At 48.4% G+C, this 27,583-nt stretch overlaps 1 protein-coding gene across 1 annotated transcript in view; it reads right to left on the reverse strand.

The window, feature by feature from the left end:
* Nucleotides 1-27,315, reverse strand: part of MRPS31 (mitochondrial ribosomal protein S31) — a 165,137-nt gene extending 137,822 nt beyond the window's left edge. The window contains exons 1-4 of the mRNA XM_063951910.1: nt 26,895-27,315; nt 24,642-24,965; nt 10,663-10,818; nt 7,088-7,180 (exon numbers count right to left, since the gene is read on the reverse strand). Coding sequence (XP_063807980.1) covers nt 7,088-7,180; nt 10,663-10,818; nt 24,642-24,965; nt 26,895-27,211 — 890 coding nt within the window. The 5' untranslated portion in view covers nt 27,212-27,315. The remainder of the gene's footprint in view (nt 1-7,087; nt 7,181-10,662; nt 10,819-24,641; nt 24,966-26,894) is intronic.
* Nucleotides 27,316-27,583: the final 268 nt, after the last annotated feature.

A 27,583-nucleotide genomic window follows, 5' to 3' on the forward strand; every position in this document is an offset into this window, starting at 1 on the left:
TGAATGCCGAACCTGCGACCCTCTAGTAGGTGAGCACTGTGCAGCCACCACAGGAGAGATACCCTGGTCCTGGAAGACAGGGTGATCCTTCGATGCATTTGTAAATGGGACCCGGACCACTTGTCCAAGAGGTCCCATTGAAAAGTCCTCGCATGGAACCTGCCGAAAGGGATGGCCTCGTATGAAGCCACCATCTTCCCCAGGACCCGCGTGCAATGATGCACTGAAACCTGTTTTGGTTTTAATAGGTTCCTGACCAGGGCTATGAGCTTCTGAACCTTTTCGACCGGAAGAAAAACCTTTTTCTGGTCTGTGTCTAGAATCAGGCCCAAAAAAGTTAGACACGTTGTAGGGACTAGCTGGGACTTCGGTATATTGAGAATCCAGCAACGTCTTCATGGACAGAGACACGCTGTCCAGCAACTTCTCCCGAGATCTCGCCTTTATGAGGAGATCGTCCAAGTATGGGATAATTGTGACCCCCTGCCTGCGCAGGAACATCATTTCCGCCATTACCTTGGTGAAAATTCTCGGGGCCGTGGAAAACCCAAACGGCAACGTCTGAAATTGGTAGTGACAGTCCTGCACTGCAAATCTCAGGAACGCCTGATGAGGGGGGGATACCGGAACATGAAGGTAAGCATCCTTTATGTCCAGGGACACCATCCAATCCCCCCCCTCCAGGCTGGCGATGACCGCCCTGAGTGATTCCATTTTGAACTTGAACCTCTTCAAGTACAGGTTCAGGGATTTTAGGTTTAAAATGGGTCTGACCGAACCGTCCGGTTTCGGGACCACAAACAGGGTTGAGTAATATCCCTCTCCTTGCTGGAGATGAGGAACTGTGACAATCACCTGTTGAAAAACCGTCGAGGAGGCAAGTCTTCGAATTCCAGCCTGTATCCTTGAGAAACAATCTCTAATGCCCAGGGATCCACCTGCGAGTGAACCCAGACGTGGCTGAAAAACCGAAGACGAGCCCCCACTAGATCTGCCTCCCCCCAGGAAGCCCCAGCGTCATGCGGTGGACTTTGCAGACGCAGGGGAGGACTTCTGCTCTTGGGAACTAGCTGTGTGCAGCTTCTTTCCCCTGCCTTTCCCTCTGGCAACAAAGGACGATCCCCGTACCTTTTTGTTTTTATTGGAACGAAAGGACTGCATTTGATAATGAGGTGCCTTTTTTGTATGCTGCGGGGGGACATAAGGTAAGAAATTCGACTTACCAGCCGTAGCAGTAGAGACAAGGTCCGAGAGGCCGTCTCCAAACAACTCCTCCCCTTTGTAAGGCAAGGACTCCATATGCCGCTTTGAATCGGCGTCTCCCGTCCACTGTCGGGTCCACAAGAGCCGCCTAGCAGAAATAGACATAGCATTTATTCTGGAGCTTAATAAACAAATGTCTCTGAGCATCTCTCATATACAAGGCAGCATCTCCGATATGCTCTATGGTCATTTGAATGGCATCCCTATCTAAGGTGTCAATCTCCGTAGATAAGGAATCTGCCCATGCCACAACCGCACTACAAACCCAGGCCGACGCCATAGCCGGTCTAACAATAGTACCTGAATGAGTGTAAATGTGCTTTATGGTAATTTCCTGCCTGCGATCAGCAGGATCCTTGAGGGAAGCCGTATCCTGAGAAGGCAGTGCCACCTTTTTGGACAAGCGTGTCAGCGCCTTGTCTACTTTAGGCGAAGATTCCCATCGTATCCTATCCGTTTGTGGAAAAGGATACGCCATAAGAATCCTTTTGGGAACTTGTGGTCTCCTATCCGGAGATTCCCAAGCCTTTTCGCACAATTCACTCAGTTCAAATGAGGACGGAAAGGTGACTTCAGGCTTTTTTCCTCAGTAATATGCAAAACCTCTTTAATGGCAATAATCATGTACCGAATACCTTTTGCCACCCTCGGCTGTAATTTTGCATCTTCATAGTCGACACTAGAGTCAGTATCCGTGTCGGTATCTGTGTCATCAATCTGGGATATGGTGCGCTTCTGAGACCCCGAAGGGCCTGGCGCCACAGGGACAGGCATGGACTGGCTACCTGACTGATCCCTAGCTTCAGCCTTGTCTAACCTTTTATGCAATAGATTGACATTTGCATTCAAGACATTCAGCATATCCACCCATTCCGGTGTCGGTGTTGCCGACGGCGACATAACATTCAAGCACTCCCCCTCCACATTAAGCGAGCCTTCCTCGGCAAACATGTCGACACACGCGTACCGACACACTTCACACACACAGGGAACCTCTTTTCTGAAGACAGTATCCCCTTCAAGGCCCTTTGGAGAGACAGAGAGAGAGTATGCCAGCACACATCCCAGCGCAATGACCCTGGAGACCAACACAAAATGTTTTTCCCCCAGCCGCGCTGTATAATATGTTATCCGCCAATTATGTGCCCCCCCCCCCTCTCTTTTAAACACCCCTTCACCGTGTGTAAGCAGGGGAGAGTCCGGGGAGCTTCCTCTCAGCGGTGCTGTGGAGAGAAAATGGCGCTCGTGAGTGCTGAGGGAGAAGCCCCGCCCCCTCGGTGGCGGGCTTCTGTCCCGCTCAAACTTACTAAAATATGGCGGGGGCTCTTTTATATACATGTACAGTGCCCACCTGTACATGTATATTGTCTTTTGCCATAATAGAGGTGTTATATTGCTGCCCAGGGCGCCCCCCCCTGCGCCCTGCACCCTTACAGTGACCGGAGTATGTGAGGTGTATGGGAGCAATGACGCACAGCTGCAGTGCTGTGTGTTACCTCAGTGAAGCTGAATGCTTCTGCCGCCTGACGTCTTCTGACTTCGGTTCTTCTGGCTCTGTGAGGAGAACGGCGGTGCGGCTCTGGGGGTGGACGCCCAGTAAGAACCTGTGTTCACCCCCTCTGGAGCTAATGGTGTCCAGTAGCCGAGGAAGCAGAGCCTATCTTAGACAAGAAGGTCTGCCCCTCTCTCCTCAGTCCCTCGATGCAGGGAGCCTGTTGCCAGCAGTGCTCCCTGTAAAAAAGTAGAAAAAAATCCAAACAAAAATGCTTCTAGGCAGAGAACTCAGGAGAGCTCTCTGCAGTGCACCCATCCTGCTCTGGGCACAGTGTAAAACTGAGGTCTGGAGGAGGGGCATAGAGGGAGGAGCCAGTGCACACCCAGAGTCCAAAGCTTTCTTAAAGTGCCCTATCTCCTGCGGAGCCCGTCTATTCCCCATGGTCCTTACGGAGTCCCAGCATCCTCAAGGACGTTAGAGAAAATATTTACCATTGTACATCAATAAAACTAAGAGAGGCATGGCCCAGGACCAGTATCGCCCCAGCAAACAGCCGAACACCTGCCACAAACATATATCAGAGACAAAGATCCAGACAAGAAATGCAAAACGAAGGAAAACACAAACAAGCAATAAAATCCCAACCACCCCGCATACCCTCCCAAACATAGGTATACCTGTTCCCAAAACTGAAATAAGACTCTAGGAGAGAGTAAAGCAAGACATTTTTTAACTGTACATAAACACTGGGCAGCCATTCCCATGACCTATGAGCAGGGAGTCCCCAGCCACCGAGTATACAAGCCAGCGGGAATGTGAGACGTAGAAGGAAGAAGCAGCACCCAATATAACACAGAAGAAACTACTGTAGGGGGGTGAAAACCATAACGATACCACAATCATCACAACTGCAGAGTGACTATGTTGTGATGTACTAAAGCAGTACAGGAAACTGTAACATATGCACCCATTATAACTTCCATCGTATAAACAGCAGACATGCAAAACAGAAATACTTAGGCATAAGTCCCGTCATGGTGGAGCAGCAGGCGGCACCGGTTGTAGATCAATCCAGGCTGAAACATCTTGAGGAGTATCAAAAAAAGTGAGTGCGATTACCAGCCACAACATGGAGACAGGCAGTAAACATCAAATGCTGTAATAGACGGTCTTGTAACTTTTGTCTCACTTGCGTAAATTGTGAGTGAGATTTTTGAACATCAGTCGAAAAGTCCTGGAATGCAGCCACCCTCTGACCACCATGCTCCAAACGCCCCTGGAGCCTAGGAAGACGAAGAACAGCATCTCTATCCTTGTAATGCAGAAATTTGGCAATGAATGTTCTGGTTTGCGCACCAGGAGGAAGAGGGCGAGTAGGCACCCTGTGAGCCATTTCAGCAGCGAATTACGGTGGAGGAATCCTTACCGAAGATCGACAATAACCAGGTTTCCAAGAATTGTTCAGGCTGAGAGCCCTCAGCTTTTTCAGGGAGACCCACAAACCGAACATCATTTCTCCTAAGGTGACCTTCAATGTCGGTGAATTTAAGTTCACATGCAGACTTCTGGGACTCCAGGGATGAGAGGAGAGTCACAAAGAAATGGATGTGCATTCACAAGGGTTGCGCAATGAAAGCAGACAAGGCAGCCTTACTGACTACACGGATGGGGACAAACACACAATCCCTAAATACTCAATGAATACAAAAAATGTGCAGTAGTATTGGCGCTAGGTCCGTAAGATGTATCCCTTATGTTACTGAGGGAATATATCAATGAGATCTAGTTGATGTATGAAATACAGTACATTTTATTGAACATACATACACAACAATGAATGAGGTTTAAAAAGGTTAAAAATACAAACTAAATGGACACGATACAGTACATAATATGTGCAACTGGAGCTGGGAGACAGTGACTTGGTTCAAGTGCTGGTGCAGTAAGCAGATGGTAAGTCTCTGACCCTTTGGTGGCCCTGCGGTGGGCTAGCTTGAAGAAGCAATGCTGGTCCGGCGCTGATATAGCCCGGCACCACCGCACAGGGCAAAAATCAGCTTCTTAGTCCTTTGCCAGGTATTTTCAAGGGCCTGGATGTCTTGCCTACATATATTAGCCCACACTTGCACTCATTCATTGTTGTGTATGTATGTTCAATAAAATGTACTGTATTTCATACATCAACTAGATCTCATTGATATATTCCCTCAGTAACATAAGGGATACATCTTACGGACCTAGCGCCAATACTACTGCACATTTTTTGTATTCAATGAGAGGAGAGTCGGCAAGGAATCCTCGAGAGTGGAAATGCGATTTTCAGTCTCACCTATCCTATCCCGCAGCTTTTGCATATTCTGGCGCATAAAAGATGTCGACATGAACCTCCTCCACCCTGTCGGCAAGATGCTTCTCAGATTCAGTGATAGCCTGCAAAAGCTGGAACATCGTAACTTCAGGAGATCCAGCCATAGCGGGAGAGGGGGGACAGGAATCAGTATGAGAAAGAGACGATGGCGTTGAAGAAGCTGGCGTCTGGTCACCCCGTGCAAACCTCGCCAAAAGGTCCGCAGCAGACTGGCTATGCCTTCGGACCATCAGGGAACCACAGGAGCAATAAATAAACAGGACAGGGAGCCCTAAGAGAAGTGATCGGGAACTTCCAAAAGGCAGTAACAGTAGCACACAACATACAGGGTCTGACCTTCTACAGCAGGAAAGTATATTCCAAATGAAAGGAAGTGCAGGCTTGTAAAACAGACAAATAGGAAGCCTGTAGTGATGGGATTGCTATATCCAGGTAAGGCACACAGGGACAGGAAGAAAGGTAGGCATTGGCTGACTGATCTCCAAGTGACAGTTTATAGCCAGCACCCAGGGCCAGGAAGGGAGTCTGGCAGGCTATAGTAAAGGGTGAAGCCTGAAAACCAAGATGGCAGGCACCACCCTTACCACGCGCCAGCACTCCCACACAGCAGATCGGAGCAAGGAAGGTCAGCGGGGAGCCGGAGGAACTGTACACGCGGTCTCCCCAGCCACAGCACCAGTAGTCAGCTTCAGGAGTAGCCAGCAGATGGTGCACAGCTGCAGCGGCACCAGGAGAACGGCCAGCTCCTAGAAAACAGGTGGAAGGAGTCCAGATGAAGGAGAGGACCCGCCGGATGAGTCAAGGTGAGAGCACAGCCCGACAAACACCCCAGCGGCAGTCGGGGGGGGGGGGGGGCAAGTGCCGATGAGGAGGCGGCGGTGGATAGGTAGCAGGTTGCAGCAGCTTCAAGATGGCGCCTGCGGGTCACAGGGGACACCACGCCAGGATCTCACTCCAACGGAAGGTACAGGCAGACTAGGTACCGGACCGCTCCCACATCCCACACAATCCGGGTGGTGACCTCTCAGCCACACACACAGCACTTCATAGATATCCACACCGGGCTACAGGAGAAGTATGCTAGGGACCTAGCAGACCCGTGTCTTACGCCATGCCCCGTTAGGCCACACACACACACACACACACACACACACACACACACACACACACACACACACACACACACACACACACACACACACACCCAACCTTTTGCATTTATTTAGTGCTCACTCTAGGTGCAGAGTGCTGATCAGTGAGGAGGGCATTTTTAAATTTCAGAAGACATAAGTTTGGACGTGATGTATAGCTACAGCTACTTTAACTGTAGCGATAAGTCACGTCTATAATGATGCCCTTCAAAATGTAAACATACCTTCCTCTCTGATTAGCACCCTGCACCTAGGGTCCTGGATCTACATTTTTGCCCACTGAGTAAGGATCCCATAAGCATGTGCAGAACAGACCCTGCGATGGCATCGCAGTGATGCGAACGCCTCTGCCTGATTGACAGGCAGAGGAGTTTGCGGGGAGAGACAGGGGCAGGGGCGTGTCGTCCCCGTTTTGCGGGAGTGGCGAGGCCAAGGACTGCTTACTCAGTCTGCAGTTACAGATGAACATTGCGAGCAGTAGTTGCGATGTTCACTTTATATGCGATCGCATCGCAAGTGTAGGAAGGAGGCGCTATGCACATTTGCATTTGCACTGCTAAGGATTGTAATCCTTACTGAATTAGGCCCCTAGAGTGAGCACTATTATTGTACACTGTTCCCTTGCAATCACTACTATACACTATATTTTCAGAGCTAAGCACATTAAAAACATACACAAACACATACACATCTCTGCAGACTCATATGAACTACTGCCCAGGAAAGTAAAATTCTGGTTGGTCCCTATGGGCCACTGTACACGAGACCAATATTATTGGAAAAGTGGAGGTAAAATGAAGACTATAGTACCTTGTGGGGTCCTCACTGATGAACGCTGGCATTTTATCTTGCCTGGAAGTTTGCGGCCTGTTTTTCACAATCTTCATCCCAGAGAGGACTGTGCTAGAGAAGAAGAGAATATGATGTGAGAGTAAGCGGGAAAATGTGACATTTGTCTAGCCATGATGTATGCATTTGTGAGCAACCCAGAGGTATAAATGGATACAGACACACAGAATAGTATAAGTATGGGACACCAACACACAAAGAAAGATGCCTGGTGGCACGGTTGATTACCGACACTATTTAATATAAAAACAAACAAAAAAACCTATAAAGTAGGACTAGCAATGGAAGCTGTCATGAATCGGGTTGCCGTGTATACGGGGGGGAAAAGTGCTGGTTTTGACCAGTGGTTAATTTGCCTTTAAGGACTTTTTCATGTATTTAATTATGCCAATGAGGTTTTAAGGACCAGTCACAGGGAAAGTCTGCTATTGGCATAAAACACATTATGGAATAATACTATCATCATGTGGTGAAAAACATTGTAATAAGTGAGGGAAGAGACTGGGTAAGAGAGCGGTCCAGCGGGAAAGAGACAGCCAGGGGAAAGAGAGCCAGTGAGAGGAGAGAAGAAAGAAAGGAAAAGGAAAAGTTGCCACTTCAATCACTTTCTTCAGCCTTTCCTTTATTTTCTCTTATTATAATTAAGATACAGTTATATCCAGTACAGAAAGCAGAACTACTGTAAGCGGAGGCTTATAGAAGCATGTTTTGACCCAGAAATGTAAACGACAATTAAATTAAAAAGGCAAGACCAGGCATGTTTTGCATTTACTATTACTGCAGTTTAAAAATTATAAATCAAAACCACAGACAATCAGCGATGTGCAAATGCGGATGCTTAGTAAATGTTTCCCCTAAACTCTCTCCCACCAATAGGAGCTAAAGGAGCTGCTAGTACTCACTGTGTAACAACGGTAAATAAAACTTGCCCCTGTTGATGGCAGGGGATCAGTATGCTTTACCGGCAGTCGGGATGACAGTCGTCATTATACTGACAACATCCCGCCGTCAGTATGCCGGCAGCGGGGCTGCGCAAATGGTCCCCTTGCAGGCTCACTGCGCTCGCCACAGGTTCTATTCCCACGCTATGGATGTCGTGGACACCCACAGAGTGGGAATAGCCTGTTAGCCGGGATTCTGGCGCTCGGCATTGTCAGCGGTCAGGATCCCGGCGTCTGTATACTGACCGCCGGGATCCCGACCACCGGCAACTTAACTGCATCCCAGTGGCATACACTACTCAACCCAGAACTTCTTTGGTAAAATATTTAGGAGGGGGCATTAAATTCAACTTGTTGGCCGCAAATGACCTTCGGACAAAAACGACGCAGGCAAACTGCGACCAGTATCTTTGCTAGGGACAATTAGCAAAGATTTCTACCTGTAACAGACTATTATGTGCGCAGCCAGACAGTGTGGTTCTGTCCTGTCCGGCAGCACAACATGCACATTTGTCTCTACATTACTTATTTAATCAAATAGGAGACCGGATTCTCAGTGGTCAGCAAGGCAGCATTGTTATATTATTGTGATCTTTATTTTGGAAAGTGTCACAAACTGTGAGCAGTGCCATACAAAGTGTAGATAAAATATAATGCAAAATAACAGTAATAAAGGGTAATTCAGATGTAGTTGGAGCAGACTGTCCATCACAAAGCCCCTATTATCTGTACTTTGCGCATGTGTGAATGTGACCTGCAACGATGGTTGAAGGGCGGAATCAGACGGTAAGTGATGCCATTTGGGAGCAAGGAGAAGGCGGCGACAGTCTCCATTAATCCAAACAGAGGCACGTCACCACCCTCGCAGGGGAGGTAAGAAGCAGTTATCTCCATCAGAGGGAAGAGGCCAATATCTTCCTGGCCTCTAGGTAGCAGCGGTGGCATCAGACTTGCGTGACCCCATAGGTCACGTAGCCGGCCAATGACATCAGGGTTTACTCGATACTGCGCCCAAGGAAGCAGTTCAGATCAGTAATGCAGCAGCGATAGCAACTCCAACCACATCTGAACGAGGGCCATAGAGCAGAAGTATAACACACAATTATATAAATATAGTATAAGTGCAAGCATTACTATAACACCACAGAATGGGAAACACAAACAACAGTGGCAAGTGGAAGGCAATTTGCTGTTGCTTGTGATCTACCACTGCAAGTTCTTTCAAGAGGGGAGAGGGGAGGGATTTTATTAATTTAGTATCCAAAGATACTGCACCCAGTGTATGGCGAGCAAATACAGTCACTGAAGAGGAGTAGGAGATAAAGGCGCGGAGCATTGGTGACGTGCTACTGGAGAACAAGAGGAAGAGGTAAAACGTTGGTGGGTGAAATGGGAAGGATACAAGGAGAAAACAGAGGAGATGAGTGGCAAGTTACAGGGAGTACTGGTAAACTGCAATAAAAAGGTGCAATTAAATCTGGGGAGACTGGTCAGACAGTCTGACTAAAGCTAGGTAAAACATCAGTGATCCGACAATGTAATGTATTGAGATATATATATATATTTATATATTTTGTGTCACTATATATACTGCACGATCGCCAGTACAACGATGCAATATATTGTTACATGCTTAATGTAAATACACTGCATCATCCTATCTGACGTGGGATAATGCAACCACACAAGTCATCAAACAATGAATTGTATGTACACACTACACGATGGTCATGCAGAGTGGTGGCAGGTACCACGATTGCACAACCGGCTTAAGTGAAGGAGTTCCAGAGGAGGGGCGTTTCAGTATGAAATGGTTAAAGCTCATTCAGCCCTGTCCTTGTGTTAATCCTTCAGTGTTAGCCAGCAGATAGAAACAGAATTTACTTTGTACAAACTTGTTAGAGAAGCAAATAGTTGCATATGTTTAACTTTTCTGGTTGTATAAACAGAGAATTTGTTAAAATAACATGAACGCTTCTTATAGAAGAGACACAATAGGTTTGACAATAAATAAATAAAAAAACACACAATAAAGACCAAATGCTCCACAAAAACTCTAGCAGAACAATGCTCCGAAACAGCAATTTAACCTGGGCTGTTATTCTGTCAGGCAAAAAACAATATTCAAGACATGAAATTAGTGATTCTATGTGGGGAATTCAATTGCTTTTTTTGCGAACCATAAGTAAATGAATGCCTGACAGATATTCAATTGTTTTGGGCGCCAATTACTTATCGTGCCCAAATGCACCAGACTTAGCTGCACAAAGCGGAAAAACCCATGTAAAGTACTGGTTGCACTGCTGGAAAAGCTGTCTGGGTGCCCAAAAGCCTGACTTTTCGGGCATTTCTTCTCACTACCACAGGATGATACAAGCAGAAATGACAGGAGGGCGTTCGCGTGCGATGTGTATAACAATTTAATAGCTTCGTTGGGCGCTCCCTACTTATGGGTTAACTCCACTAAAATATGTTATTTGAATGTGGAAACAAAACCCACTGCATCTGTAAGGACATGTAAGCCTATATCCTATGAAAACAGATATCCAGCAAATTACAATCACTCACAATACACTTATGACATGTATCACTAACCTGATGTGAGGCTCCACTTTCCTCTGTGCTTCAGCCATCTGTTTGTGTATGCGCAGCTGCCGAAGAAGTTCAGATTCCACCTGATTTTTTTGTGATGGAAAAGCTGAAGCAACAGCAGATGCTGCCGCCTCTAATTCCGGGCTCACCGGCGTCTCGCTACAAGAGGAATTTAAGGTTATTAGAACCGAAATTTAACAAGCGCAACAGGACCAAGTACCTAGACGTTATCAAGTTGACCTTGGTCTTCTTCCAACACTTGTAATAATAGAATAAGATCCTGACACAGAAAACAAATACATTCCTGTATTTTCTAAAAATGTATGTAATACTAGTGAGCGTCATTAGTCATGTAACAAAACAACATTCATTATTCTGTACTAACACAAGCTCATTATTATGAGTAATCAAAGTCGAACTAGGAGTCCCAAACATGTAACAAGCTATTATAACACCAAAGCATGAATAACACTACAAAGTACAACAAAGGAGGCCAATACCGGGACGTTTTTTCAATCCCAGGATTCGGCACTGAAAAACAATCCGGGATACCGGGGATTGGGTTGGTGAGAAAAAATACATTATCTAACCACTTAACTTATGATTTTTCTCACCAGAAACCGCTCCAAAATTGTCGGGGGGGGTTTAGTGAATTAGGTGAAGAACATGAATTTAACCCTATCCAAAAGGATTTTAATTTAAAAAAAATAATAGGATTTTGGTACCTACCGGTAAATCCTTTTCTCCTAGTCCGTAGAGGATGCTGGGGACTCCAAAAGGACCATGGGGTATAGACCTGATCCGCATGGAGCTTGGGCACATTGAAAAGACTTAATCTGGGTGTGAACTGGCTCCTCCCTCTATGCCCCTCCTCCAGACCTCAGTTATAGGAACTGTGCCCAGGAGAGACGGACATTTCGAGGAAAGGATTTTTGTTTAAACTAAGGGCTACAGACATACCAGCCCACACCACAACCATACCGTACAACCGGAGTAACAAGAAACCAGATAACAGTATGAATTAACAACAGCAACAAGCTGAAACAAGAAATACACAACCAGTGTATAAACTAATTTAACCAGCAAGAAAACACTGCAAGTAACAGTCCGCACTGGGATGGGCGCCCAGCATCCTCTACGGACTAAGAGAAAAGGATTTACCGGTAGGTACCAAAATCCTATTTTCTCTTACGTCCTTGAGGATGCTGGGGACTCCAAAAGGACCATGGGGTTTATACCAAAGCTCCAGAACGGGCGGGAGAGTGCGGACGACTCTGCAGCACCGACTGAGCAAACGCAAGGTCCTCATCAGCCAGGGTATCAAACTTGTAGAACTTAGCAAAAGTGTTTGAACCCGACCAAGTAGCTGCTCGGCAAAGCTGTAACGCCGAGACGCCTCGGGCAGCCGCCCAAGATGAGCCCACTTTCCTGGTAGAATGGGCTTTTACCGACTTCGGCACCGGTAGCCCGGCCGAAGAATGAGCCTGCCGAATCGTACTACAAACCCAGCGTGCAATAGTCTGTTTTGAAGCAGGATGACCAATTTTGTTGGAAGCATACAAGACAAACAGCACCTCAGTTATTCTGGCAACAGCTGTCCTAGTGACGTAGATATTCAAAGCTCTCACAACATCCAGAGATTTTGGAATCGCCACAGCCTCCGTAGCCACCGGGACCATTATAGGTTGGTTATTGTGAAATGAAGAAACCACCTTCGGCAGAAATTGTTGACGAGTCCTCAATTCCGCCCTATCCGAATGAAAAATCAAGTATGGTCTCTTATGAGATAAGGCCGCCAACTCTGACACCCGCCTGGCAGACACCAGCGCCAACAGCATAACTACCTTCCAAGTGAGAAATTTCAACTCAACCTTACGCAAAGGTTCAAACAAGGAAGACATGAGAAACCGTAAGACCACATCAAGATCCCATGGAGCTACAGGAGGCACAAACGGAGGATTGATATGCATTACTCCTTTCACAAAAGTCTGAACCTCTTGGAGGACAGCTAATTCTTTTTGAAAGAAAATAGACAAAGCCGAAATCTGCACTTTCATGGAGCCCAATTTCAGGCCTGCATCTACTCCCGCCTGTAAAAAGTGGAGAAAGCGACCCAAGTGAAAATCTTCCGCAGGAGCCATTTTAGACTCACACCAGGAAACATACTTTCTCCAAATACGGTGATAATGTTTCGCCGTAACCTCCTTCCTAGCCTTAATGAGAGCTGGAATGACCTCCCCGGGAATACCCTTACGAGCTAAGATCTGGTGCTCAACCTCCATGCCGTCAAACGCAGCCGCGGTAAGTCTGGAAACACGCATGGACCCTGCAACAACAGGTCCTCTCTTAGAGGAAGCGGCCAAGGATCTTCCACCAGTAATTCCTGAAGATCCGGGTACCAGGCCCTTCTTGGCCAATCTGGAACGACGAGAATCGTCTGAACCCTTGCTCGTCGAATGATCCCCAGTACCTTTGGAATGAGAGGAAGTGGAGGGAACACATACACCGACTGAAACACCCACGGAGACACCAGGGCGTCCACTGCACTGGCTTGGGGGTCTCTTGACCTGGAACAATACCTCGGGAGCTTCTTGTTGAGACAAGACGCCATCATGTCGATCAACGGAATTCCCCAACGTTTTGTCACCTCTGCAAATACCTCTTGGTGAAGAGCCCACTCTCCCGGATGGAGATCGTGTCTGCTGAGGAAATCTGCTTCCCAGTTGTCCACTCCCGGTAGGAAGACTGCTGACAGGGCGCTCACGTGTTGTTCCGCCCAGTGAAGGATTCTTGTGGCCTCCGCCATTGCCGCTCTGCTCCTTGTTTCGCCTTGACGGTTTATATGTGCCACCGCTGTGATGTTGTCCGACTGTACCAGGACAGGTCGACCCTGAAGAAGGCTTCTTGCTTGTAGCAGGCCGTCGTAAATGGCTCTTAACTCGAGAACATTTACGTGGAGAAAAGCTTCCTGGAGCGACCATTTCCCCTGGAAGTTTCTTCCTTGGGTGACTGCGCCCTAGCCCCGGAGGCTTGCATCTGTTGTCAGAAGTACCAAATCCTGGATACCGAACCGGCGTCCCCCTAGGAGGTGAGGACTTTGTAGCCACCACAGGAGAGAAATTCTGGCTCTGGGAGATAGACTTATCTTCCGGTGCATGTGCAGGTGAGACCCGGACCATTTGCTCAGCAAGTCCCACTGAAACACCCGGGCATGAAACCTGCCAAATGGAATGGCTTCGTACGCCGCAACCATTTTCCCCAGAACCCGAGTACAGTGATGGATTGACACACTCGTCGGCCTCAGAAGTTCCCTGACCATCGTCTGCAGTTACAGAGCTTTTTCTTCTGGAAGAAATACTTTCTGTAAATCCGTGTCCAGAATAATGCCCAGAAAAGGCAGCCAAATGGTCGGAATCAACTGAGATTTTGGCAAATTGAGTACCCAACCGTGCTGTCGCAGAACAGACAGTGACAAATTTACACTTCTCAGCAACCGTTCCTTGGACCTCGCCTTTATCAGGAGATCGTCCAAGTACGGGATAATTGTAACCCCTTGTTTGCGAAGGAGAACCATCATTTCCGCCATGACTTTGGTGAAAATCCTCGGAGCCGTGGAAAGCCCAAACGGCAACGTCTGAAATTGGTAATGAGAATCCTGTATCGCAAACCTGAGGAAGGCCTGATGCGAAGGATATATCGGGACGTGTAAGTAGGCATCCTTTATGTCGACTGACGCCATAAAATCCCCCCCTTCCAGGCTGGCAATTACCGCTCGAAGAGATTCCATCTTGAACTTGAAAACTTTCAAGTATGGATTGAGGGATTTTAGATTTAGAATTGGTCTGACCGAACCGTCCGGTTTCGGCACAACAAAGAGGCTCGAGTAGAACCCCTCCCCCCGTTGGGACGAGAGAACGGGAACAATGACCCTCTGTAAACACAATTTTTGTATCGCTGCCAGCACCACCTCTCTGTCCGGAAGAGCCACTGGTAAGGCCGAAATGAAGAACCGGTGAGGGGGCATCTCCCGAAACTTCAGTTTGTATCCCTGAGACACAGTCTCTAGGACCCAAGGATCCAGGTCTGATTGAATCCAGACCTGACTGAATATTCGCAGACGGCCCCCCACCGGTCCGGACTCCCCCAGGGAAGCCCCAGCGTCATGCGGTGGACTTGGTAGAAGCAGGGGAGGACTTTTGGTCCTGGGCGCCTGACACTGCAGGTGGTTTCCTTTCCCTTCCTCTACCTTTTGAAGCGAGGAAGGACGATGCTGATGTGGTGTCTTTTTCTGTTGTGTGGGAACATAAGGAAGAAAAGAGGACTTACCCGCAGTCGCGGTCGAGACCAGGTCAGCCAAGCCGTCCCCAAACAAGACAGTACCTTTGAAGGGTAAAGCTTCCATAGCTCTCTTGGAGTCGGCATCAGCATTCCATTGATGGATCCACAACGCCCTCCTGGCTGATATCGACATGGCATTGGCTCTTGATCCCAAGAGACAAACATCCCTCGCCGCATCCTTCAGGTAATCTGCAGCGTCCTTGATATAACCAAGAGTCAAAAGAACATTATCTTTATCAAGGGTATCCATATCATTAGCTAAATTCTCAGCCCATTTAGCAATAGCACTACTCACCCATACCGACGCCACAGCAGGTCTGAGCAATGCACCCGAATTAGCGAAAATGGACTTCAGAGACGTCTCCAGCTTGCGATCCGCCGGATCTTTGAGAGCTGCAGTGTCAGGAGACGGAAACGTCACTTTCTTAGATAACCGAGATAGAGCTTTGTCAACATTTGGAGACGCCTCCCATTTTTCCCTGTCATCAGAAGGGAACGGATATGCCATGTAAATCCTCTTGGGAATCTGCCACCTCTTATCCGGCGACTCCCAAGCCTTTTCACAAAGAGTATTCATTTCGTGAGAGGGGGGAAACTTCACCTCAGGTTTTTTTCCCTTGAACAAGCAAATCCTTGTTTCCTGTACCGCAGGTTCATCAGAAATGTGTAAAACATCTTTTATAGCCACAATCATGTACTGAATACTCTTAACTAATCGTGGATGTAAAGCAGCCTCAGTGAAATAGACCTCGGAATCAGAGTCCGTGTCGGTATCAGTATCTACCACTTGAGTAAATGGCCGCTTTTGCGACCCGGATGGGGTCTGCACCTGAGACAAAGCACCTTCCATGGACTTTTTCCACACCTGTGTCTGTGACTCAGACTTATCTAACCTCTTTGATAAAGACGCTACATTCGTATTTATCGTACTCAGCAATGCGAGTAAATCAGGTGTCGGCTGCATCGACAGTCCCAAATCTAGCCCCGCATCCGCTCCCCCAATAACCTCCTCTGGTGAATAACATTCAGCCTCAGACATGCCGACACGTAGTACCGACACACAGATACACACAGAACGTCTCAGCTAGGTGAAAGGCCCACAATGAAGCCCAGATAGAGGACACAGAGGGAGTATGCCAGCTCACATCCCAGCGTCCATATATCCCGACAAAAGATATATGTACCCAGCGCTGCTTAATTAATAATGATAAAATGCACCACACTGCGGCCCCCCCCCTTCTGATTAGCTCCCCGTTACTTGAGAGAGGAGATGTGGAGGTCCCGGGCAGCGTCTCCTTCAGCCGCGTGTTGAAGGAGAAGATGGCGCTGTGAGCAGCGGGACGAAGCTCCGCCCCTTCCCGGCGCGCTTCGGCCCGCCAAATTTGAAATTGAAAAGATGCCGGCGGGGGTTTAAGAAACGGTGCCGAGGCACCGAAAAGCCTTCTGCCGGTCCCTGAACTCCAGTAACATGCTGCCCAGGGCGCCCCCCCCCCTCCCCCATCGCCATGCACCCTGTGATTACCGTTGGTGATGTGTGTGGGAGCATGGAGCGCAGCGTTACCACTGCGCTGTACCTGGTTACTGAAGTCTTCTGCCGACCTGAAGTCTTCTGTTCTTCTCATACTCACCCGACTTCTTTATTCTGGCTTCTGTGAGGGGATTGACGGCGCGGCTCCGGGAACAAGCAGCTAGGCGCACCAAGTGATCGAACCCTCTGGAGCTAATGGTGTCCAGTAGCGGAGAAGCAGAGCCCTTAAACTAAGAAGAAGTAGGTCTGCTTCTCTCCCCTCACTCCCACGCTGCAGGGAGCCTGTAGCCAGCAGGTCTCCCTGAAAATAAAAATACCTAACAAAGTCTTTTCTAGAGAAACTCAGGAGAGCTCCCCTAGTGAGTGTCCAATCAGTCCTGGGCACAAAGTCTAACTAACTGAGGTCTGGAGGAGGGGCATAGAGGGAGGAGCCAGTTCACACCCAGATTAAGTCTTTTCAATGTGCCCAAACTCCTGCGGATCCCGTCTATACCCCATGGTCCTTTTAGAGTCCCCAGCATCCTCTAGGACGTAAGAGAAATATATATATATAGGTAGTAGAAGAAGGCGGCACTCAAGCAGACGTATATTGCAGTGTAAAAATGGTCAGATTAAACGGACCATTTTTACACTGCAATATACGTCTGCTTGAGTGCCGCCTTCTTCTACTACCTATGCATAGAGGTCTTCGCCTCCAGGAGGGCACCGCAGCATATACCATCTCATCAGTGTGAGTGCCGAGCATACAGCATTTAAAAAAAATATATATTATATATATATATATATATATATATATATATATATATATATATATATATATATATATATATATATATATATATATTTATTTTTTTTGTAATTTATTTTTTCGAACATCAAAACATTGATCGGGAACATCACGACCATCGTAACATCGGGAACATCGCGGCTTTCATTTTGAAAGCTGGGACAGCCTCCAGGTACACAGGGTGGACTTGGGGGGGTTAATTTACACTCCCCCAGCGGCTGCTATTGTCTGCAGCCGCTGGAGGGGGGGGGATCCTGCAGTGCTGACTGATCAGCAGTGATCGTCAGCACGGCAATCAGTAGTGAGAGTGCAGGGAGGCAGAGGGACCTTCCGATCCCTCTGACAGCAGCAGCGGAGGGAAGTTTCCCTTCCCTGCCACTGCTAGCACTGTTTATCTGACTGGTCGCATCCTGTGCGACCAGGTCAGATAAAGCACTTGCAGGCATGGTCGCATCAGCCAGGCAAGTGGTTAATGCCCCCCACAGTGACTCACACTGCTCTCTGGGCGGATGTCAAGGTTGTCTGCGAACGTGGGCGGTCTGGCCAAAGGCCCAGCTAGCGTCAGGGCTGCGCAGCGTGATCTTTGACATCACGCTACGCACAGTTGGGGACAGGCAGAGCCGGTCAATGTCTGAGCCGACTGCTGATGGTACTTATTACTGACCAGCATTAATTAAAAATAAAACTTTTGCAGACTAATCCTGGGATTGGAAGCTCCAATTCCGGGATTCAATCCTGGACAATTTTAGCCTAAAATCCTAGAATCTCGCCAATCCCAGGAATGGCCACCCTACTACAAAGCCATGAATGGATACTGGCCTGCCAATGTACTTGATGAAGAGTGGGTATAGATAGTGAGCAACACACAGATGATGAAGACTCAGTAAATTACTACATTAAATCTCCAGAGCTTAAAGTTTCACACACTGATAATGTTTCCAAGGAGAGCGTTTTAGATTTATTTATTTTTACATTTCTACCTCACTACATACAATGGAAATGCTTCATTATAAACATTCACTATTCTGTATGTTAATGAGTCTATTTCCAGAATGAATGCTCAGACTAGTTAACCCTAATCTCTAGTGACGGTATTTAAGACTATTTTTGCCAAATGTGACCTAAAAGCTACCAATGCGTCAATCTCTGAGTTTACAGTTCTTCCAGAAGTGGGTAGCATGGTAGGACCTCCTTTATGGATCTGGCAGTGTTAGTATTTGCTGCTAAATATTGTCTACGCAAATCCATACTTGAACTTGCCCGTTTAGCATTGACCGATTATATTCCTGTACTCGCACTGGTACCCCAACATGAATATAGTATTAATGCATCACACGGAAATGTCACATGACCAGAGTGGCTTAGCTGAAGAATATGACATTTACTATGAGGGTAGGGGGTGTTACATTAAAACACCATGAACTGTTAAGCTGGTGATGACCGTCATCTTAATTATGCTGCTACATCTTGATGATTTTAACCAGTACCCTGCACTTCGATTGCAGAGTCTACACTTCAGTAATTATTAGGGACCCATGTTTATTAAAAAAATAAGAATTTACTCACCGGTAATTCTATGTCTCGTAGTCCGTAGTGGATGCTGGGGACTCCGTAAGGACCATGGGGAATAGCGGCTCCGCAGGAGACTGGGCACAACCAAGAAAGATTTAGGACTACCTGGTGTGCACTGGCTCCTCCCTCTATGCCCCTCCTCCAGACCTCAGTTAGGAAACTGTGCCCGGAAGAGCTGACACAATAAGGAAAGGATTTTGGAATCCCGGGTAAGACTCATACCAGCCACACCGTACAACTCGTGATACTATACCCAGTGAACAGTATGAATAACAACTGAGCCTCTCAAACAGATGGCTCCAACAATAACCCTTCAGTTAGGCAATAACTATATACAAGTATTGCAGACAATCCGCACTTGGGATGGGCGCCCAGCATCCACTACGGACTACGAGAAATAGAATTACCGGTGAGTAAATTCTTTTTTTCTCTGACGTCCTAGTGGATGCTGGGGACTCCGTAAGGACCAGGGGGATTATACCAAAGCTCCCAAACGGGCGGGAGAGTGCGGATGACTGCAGCACCGAATGAGCAAACTCAAGGTCCTCCTCAGCCAGGGTATCAAACTTGTAGAATTTAGCAAATGTGTTTGAACCCGACCAAGTAGCAGCTCGGCAAAGTTGAAAAGCTGAGACCCCTCGGACAGCCGCCCAAGAAGAGCCCACTTTCCTCGTGGAATGGGCTTTTACAGATTTAGGATGCGGCAGTCCAGCCGCAGAATGTGCAAGTTGAATCGTACTACAGATCCAGCGAGCAATAGACTGCTTTGAAGCAGGAGCACCCAGCTTGTTGGGCGCATACAGGATAAATAGCGAGTCAGTTTTCCTGACTCCAGCCGTCCTGGAAACATAGATTTTCAGGGCCCTGACTACGTCCAGCAACTTGGAATCCTCCAAATCCCTAGTAGCCGCAGGCACCACAATAGGTTGGTTCAAATGAAAAGCTGATACCACCTTAGGAAGAAATTGGGGACGAGTCCTCAATTCCGCCCTATCCATATGGAAAATCAGATAAGGGCTTTTACATGACAAAGCCGCCAATTCTGACACACGCCTGGCCGAAGCCAAGGCCAACAGCATGACCACTTTCCACGTGAGATATTTTAGTTCCACGGTTTTAAGTGGCTCAAACCAATGTGACTTAAGGAAATTCAACACCACGTTGAGATCCCAAGGTGCCACTGGAGGCACAAAAGGGGGCTGAATATGCAGCACTCCTTTAACAAACGTCTGAGCTTCAGGCAGTGAAGCCAGTTCTTTTTGGAAGAAAATCGACAGAGCCGAAATCTGGACCTTAATGGAACCCAATTTGAGGCCCATAGTCACCCCTGACTGTAGGCAGTGCAGAAATCGACCCAGCTGAAATTCCTCCGTTGGGGCCCTTCTGGCCTCACACCACGCAACATATTTTCGCCATATGCGGTGATAATGGTTTGCGGTCACCTCCTTCCTAGCTTTAATCAGCGTAGGGATGACTTCCTCCGGAATGCCCTTTTCCTTCAGGATCCGGCGTTCAACCGCCATGCCGTCAAACACAGCCATGGTAAGTCTTGGAACAGGCAGGGCCCCTGCTGTAGCAGGTCCTGTCTGAGCGGCAGAGGCCATGGGTCCTCTGAGATCATTTCTTGAAGTTCTGGGTACCAAGCTCTTCTTGGCCAATCCGGAACCACGAGTATAGTTCTTACTCCTCTACTTCTTATTATTCTCAGTACCTTGGGTATGAGAGGCAGAGGAGGGAACACATAAACCGACTGGTACACCCACGGTGTCACTAGAGCGTCCACAGCTATCGCCTGAGGGTCCCTTGACCTGGCGCAATATCTTTTTAGCTTTTTGTTGAGGCGGGACGCCATCATGTCCACCTGTGGCCGTTCCCAGCGATTTACAATCAGCTTGAAGACTTCTGGATGAAGTCCCCACTCTCCCGGGTGGAGGTCGTGCCTGCTGATGAAGTCTGCTTCCCAGTTGTCCACTCCCGGAATGAACACTGCTGACAGTGCTATCACGTGATTTTCCGCCCATCGGAGAATCCTTGTGGCTTCTGCCATCGCCATCCTGCTTCTTGTGCCGCCCTGTCGGTTTACATGGGCGACCGCCGTGATGTTGTCTGACTGGATCAGCACCGGCTGGTGTTGAAGCAGGGGTCTTGCCTGACTTAGGGCATTGTAAATGGCCCTTCGTTCCAGAATATTTATGTGTAGGGAAGTCTCCTGACTCGTCCATAGTCCTTGGAAGTTTCTTCCCTGTGTGACTGACCCCCAACCTCGAAGGCTGGCATCTGTGGTCACCAGGACCCAGTCCTGTATGCCGAATCTGCGGCCCTCTAGAAGATGAGCACTCTGCAGCCACCACAACAGCGACACCTTGGTCCTTGGAGACAGGGTTATCAGCCGATGCATCTGAAGATGCGATCCGGACCATTTATCCAACAGATCCCACTGAAAGATCCTTGCATAGAACCTTCCGAAAGGAATTGCTTCGTAAGAAGCCACCATCTTTCCCAGGACTCGCGTGCAATGGTGCACCGACACCTGTTTTGGTTTTAGGAGGTCTCTGACTAGAGATGACAACTCCTTGGCCTTCTCCTCCGGGAGAAACACTTTTTTCTGTTCCGTATCCAGAACCATCCCCAGGAACAGTAGACGCGTTGTAGGAACCAGCTGCGACTTTGGAAAATTCAGGATCCAGCCGTGCTGTTGTAGCACTTCCCGAGCAAGTGCTACTCCGATCAACAACTGTTCCCAGAACCTCGCCTTTATAAGGAGATCGTCCAAGTACGGGATAATTAAAACTCCCTTTTTTCGAAGGAGTATCATCATTTCGGCCATTACCTTGGTAAATACCCTCGGTGCCGTGGACAGACCAAACGGCAACGTCTGGAATTGGTAATGACAGTCCTGTACCACAAATCTGAGGTACTCCTGGTGAGGAGGGTAAATGGGGACATGCAGGTAAGCATCCTTGATGTCCAGTGATACCATGTAATACCCCTCGTCCAGGCTTGCAATCAGCGCCCTGAGTGATTCCATCTTGAACTTGAACCTTCTTATATAAGTGTTCAAGGATTTTAAATTTAAAATGGGTCTCACCGAACCATCCGGTTTCGGTACCACAAACATTGTGGAATAGTAACCCCGTCCTTGTTGAAGGAGGGGTACCTTGATTATCACCTGCTGAGAAAACAGCTTGTGAATCGCCTCCAGCACTGCCTCCCTGTCCGGGGGAGCTGTCGGCAAGGCAGATTTGAGGAAACGGCGAGGGGGAGACGTCTCGAATTCCAGCTTGTACCCCTGAGATACTACTTGTAGAATCCAGGGATCCACCCGTGAGCGAGCCCACTGGTCGCTGAAGTTCTTGAGACGGGCCCCCACCGTACCTGGCTCCGCCTGTGGAGCCCCAGCGTCATGCGGTGGACTTAGAGGAAGCGGGGGAGGACTTTTGTTCCTGGGAACTGGCTGTATGTTGCAGCTTTTTCCCCCTACCTCTGCCTCTGGGCAGAAAGGACGCGCCTCTAACCCGCTTGCCTTTCTGGGGCCGAAAGGACTGTACCTGATAATACGGTGCTTTCTTTGGCTGTGAGGGAACATGGGGTAAAAATGCTGACTTCCCAGCTGTCGCTGTGAAAACGAGGTCCGAGAGACCATCCCCAAACAACTCCTCACCCTTGTAAGGCAAAACTTCCATGTGCCTTTTAGAATCTGCATCTCCTGTCCACTGCCGAGTCCACAATCCTCTCCTGGCAGAAATGGACATTGCGTTTATTTTAGATGCCAGCCGGCAAATATCCCTCTGTGCATCTCTCATGTATAAGACAGCGTCTTTAATATGCTCTACGGTTAGCAATATAGTGTCCCTATCTAGGGTATCAATGTTTTCCGACAGGGAATCTGACCACGCAGCTGCAGCACTGCACATCCATGCTGAAGCAATAGCCGGTCTCAGTATAATTCCTGAGTGTGTATATACAGACTTCAGGATAGCCTCCTGCTTTCTATCCGCAGGTTCCTTTAGGGCGGCCGTGTCCGGAGACGGAAGTGCCACCTTTTTTGACAGACGTGTGAGCGCTTTATCCACCCTAGGGGATGTCTCCCAACGTGACCTGTCCTCTGGCGGGAAAGGGTACGCCATTAGTAACTTTTTTTAAATTACCAGTTTCTTATCGGGGGAAGCCCACGCTTCTTCACACACTTCATTTAATTCATCAGATGGGGGAAACACCACTGGTAGCTTTTTCTCCCCAAACATAATACCCTTTTTTGTGGTACCTGGGGTAATATCAGAAATGTGCAACACATTTTTCATTGCCGTAATCATATAACGAATGGCTCTATTGGAATGTACACTAGTCTCATCGTCGTCGACACTGGATTCAGTATCCGTGTCGACATCTGTGTCTGCCATCTGATGTAGCGGGCGTTTTAGAGCCCCTGATGGCTTTTAAGACGCCTGGGCAGGCACGGGCTGAGCAGCCGGCTGTCCCACATCTGCTATGTCGTCAAACCTTTTATGTAAGGAGTTGACACTGTCGCGTAATTTCTTCCACATGTCCATCCATTCAGGTGTCGACCCCGCAGGGGGTGACATCACATTTATCGGCACCTGCTCCGCCTCCACATAAGCCTCCTCATCAAACATGTCGACACAGCCGTACCGACACACCGCACACACACAGGGAATGCTCTGACTGAGGACAGGACCCCACAAAGTCCTTTGGGGAGACAGAGAGAGAGTATGCCAGCACACACCAGAGCGCTATACAATACAAGGATACACACTACACACAGTGATTTTTCCCCTATAGCTGCTATAATACACAATTTGGGCATAAATTTAGTGCCCCCCCTCTTTTTTACCCTATTGAGCCTGGAAACTGCAGGGGAGAGCCTGGGGAGCGTCCTTCCAGCGGAGCTGTGAGAGGAAATGGCGCCAGTGTGCTGAGGGAGATAGCCCCGCCCCCTTCACGGCGGACTTCTCCCGCTTTTTTCAGAATATTTTTGGCAGCGGATTTTACACATATATAGTCTTACTGACTATATTATGTGTTTTTTTGCCAAGCTAAGGTATTTATATTGCAGCCCAGGGCGCCCCACGCCCAGCGCCCTGCACCCATCAGTGACCGGAGTGTGAGGTGTGCATGGGGAGCAATTGCGCACAGCTGCAGTGCTGTGCGCTACCTTAATGAAGACCGGAGTCTTCAGCCGCCGATTTTCTGGACGTTCTTCTTGCTTCTGGCTCTGCAAGGGGGACGGCGGCGCGGCTCCGGGACCGGACGACCGAGGCTGGGCCTGTGTTAGATGCCTCTGGAGCTAATGGTGTCCAGTAGCCTAAGAAGCCCAAGCTAGCTGCAAGCAGGTAGGTTCGCTTCTTCTCCCCTCAGTCCCTCGAAGCAGTGAGTCTGTTGCCAGCAGATCTCACTGAAAATAAAAAACCTAAATATACTTTCTTTTCTAAGAGCTCAGGAGAGCCCCTAGTGTGCAACCAGCTCGGCCGGGCACAAAATTCTAACTGAGGTCTGGCGGAGGGGCATAGAGGGAGGAGCCAGTGCACACCAGGTAGTCCTAAATCTTTCTTAGTTGTGCCCAGTCTCCGGCGGAGCCGCTATTCCCCATGGTCCTTACGGAGTCCCCAGCATCCACTAGGACGTCAGAGAAAAAGGACATCTGACTTCCTATTACAGATCATGGGGATATATAAGGACACATTGGAATGCCTTGCCCAGTTTCACTAAGATACATTATAGATGTTATCTATATCTTACTCCGATGGTTGAATTTCTTCTGCCACCATTTGGAACATTTTACTGGCGCTTTCTATGGGTTGACGTTCTGCTATATTTTGCTGCTTGATCCTCTTGTCCTTGATTGCCTGGAACTTCCGCTTTGAGCTTACTTCAACCTTCATGCCACTAATCAAGTCCAACAAGTTGTCTTTCTTTGGTGGCACAGAGGTCTCCTCCTTGACAAGCACAGAGATCTTATCATCGGATTCACCAGGTGGTTTAGTTGCACCATCATCAGGAGAGGATTTGTCACAGCGGAGAACACTACCAAGAGTGAACTTTCTAAGGACCTGGTCTGCATACCTACAGGAATAATACAGAAACAGGTTACAGAGCAGTACACAACAGTATCATGGGACTCTCCGACTTGTCTTACTATCGCTTAGAAAATTTAACAATATGTTATTTGCAGGCAAGACAGGAGAAAATATCTTCTACAGTTTTAAATGAATGTAACCAACAAGCTAACATACTGTACAACGGAATAAAGAATGACCAAATGAACAGACCCATCTCACTCCCTCATTTTACTAACTGCTGGCAGCAAAGCTTCTAATAGGTGACTGGCATGACGGTAAGGCGGTCCTAAGCTGGTGGAATCGCGGCTTCACAATTTTCTTTTGCTCCTCTAAGTTTGTCCTGCACCTGGGATAAGCTATGTGCCCTGCTTCCAACCCTATACACTTGTGTATATTTAAGCAATGGGATGAGGTCAATTTACCTACAATCAAAATCCAGACGGTCAAATTCCCGACATGATCAAAATACAGACATTTAAAGCGTTGACAGGTCAAAAAGTCGACATGAGTTTTTCATTGAAACCGACTTGTTCATACTTTACCATCCCAGTAGACCTGGAGGGGGAATATAATAGTGGCCCTCATTCCGAGTTGATCGGTCGCAAGGCGAATTTAGCAGAGTTACACACGCTAAGCCGCCGCCTACTGGGAGTGTATCTTAGCATCTTAAAATTGCGACCGATGTATTCGCAATATTGCGATTACTAACTACTTAGCAATTTCTGAGTAGCTCCAGACTTACTCTGCCTGTGCGATCATTTCAGTGCTTGTCGTTCCTGGTTGACGTCACAAACACACCCAGCGTTCGCCCAGGCACTCCCACCGTTTCCCCGGCCACTCCTGCGTTTTTCCCGGAAACGGTAGCGTTTTCAGCCACACGCCCCTGAAACGCCGTGTTTCCGCCCAGTAACACCCATTTCCTGTCAATCACATTACGATCGCCGGAGCGAAGAAAAAGCCGTGAGTAAAATTACATTCTTCATAGTAAAGTTACTTGGCGCAGTCGCAGTGCGAACATTGCGCATGCGTACTAAGCGGATTTTCACTGCGATGCGATGAAAAATACCGAGCGAACAACTCGGAATGAGGGCCAGTGCCCGATGCATGGCGAGAGCAGTGAGCTATGCAAGGGGATGTGGTATACTTATACAGTGTCCATGTCGACATATACACAAAAAATATAAATTAAAAACGAGTGTCGACTTTTTGACCTGTTGACATTTTAAATGTCGGTATTTTGACCATGTCAAGATTTTGATCTTGGTCGGGATTTTGACCGTAGGTATTTCATACTAAACCCTTAAGCAATTATCAAGTGCACCTTTGGGATATTGTCAACCAATACAGTTGGGGAAATGGTCTAACTATTTCTTTGTTTTAAATCAAGTTATTTTGTGCTCGAGTCATATGACTAACAGTTGGGACACACACCAGTGACACTGGCACCGTCCCCCTAGTGGGACACAAATCAGTGACACCGCCATCTCAGTGGGACACAAATCAGCGACACCATCACCGCAGCCCCCCTCAGTGGCACACACACCAGCGACACCATCACCGCAGCCCCCCTCAGTGGCACACACACCAGCGACACCATCACCGCAGCCCCCCTCAGTGGCACACACACCAGCGACACCATCACCGCAGCCCCCCTCAGGGGCACACACACCAGCGACACCATCACCGCAGCCCCCCTCAGTGGCACACACACCAGCGACACCATCACCGCCCCCCTCAGTGGCACACACACAAGCGACACCATCACCGCCCCCCTCAGTGGCACACACACCAGCGACACCATCGCCGCCCCCCTCAGTGGCACACACACCATGGACACCATCACCGCCCCCCTCAGTGGCACACACACCGACACCATCACCGCAGCCCCCCTCTGTGGCACACACACCAGTGACACCAGAACATATCAACGTACTTGCTGCTGCCGGGCATGGAGCGGCCTCCTCCGCACAGGTACAGCAGGGTCCTCCGGTACATCTTTGCAACCAGCGTGACCCTGACACGGCGGAAGACACAACGAGAACACAGCCGGTGTGCTGCAGTATGAGGGTTCCGGCTGGAAACAAGAGTAGGAATAAAGGTTCCTATACAAATGGCGCTGCGCAGCGGAAGGAGGGCAAATTTCACAGACAGCAGTTGCGGGGGGGTAGCGTCTAGAATTCTCTTCGTGCAGAGGACCTTTCCCTGCCCACTCGTTTTGTCAGGTCCAGGTCCTTTGCACGAAAGCAACATAGACACAACCCAGTTGCGGGGGAGACTCCATCTTCTGCACAGTTACTGCTTATCCTACACGCTGACAGCTGTCACCGCGCAGTGTCCATTAGCAGGCTGCATCATACATGTCCTGTATGTCATGTGACAGTAAAATCAGACATTTCTCTGACGTCCTAGTGGATGCTGGGAACTCCGTAAGGACCATGGGGAATAGCGGCTCCGCAGGAGACTGGGCACAAAAGTAAAGCTTTAGGACTACCTGGTGTGCACTGGCTCCTCCCCCTATGACCCTCCTCCAAGCCTCAGTTAGATTTTTGTGCCCGGCCGAGAAGGGTGCATTCTAGGACTCTCCTGAGTTTCTAAGAAAAAGTTTAGTTTTAGGTTTTTTAT

Source organism: Pseudophryne corroboree, chromosome 2 (assembly GCF_028390025.1).
Source record: "Pseudophryne corroboree isolate aPseCor3 chromosome 2, aPseCor3.hap2, whole genome shotgun sequence".
Lineage (NCBI taxonomy): Eukaryota > Metazoa > Chordata > Amphibia > Anura > Myobatrachidae > Pseudophryne > Pseudophryne corroboree.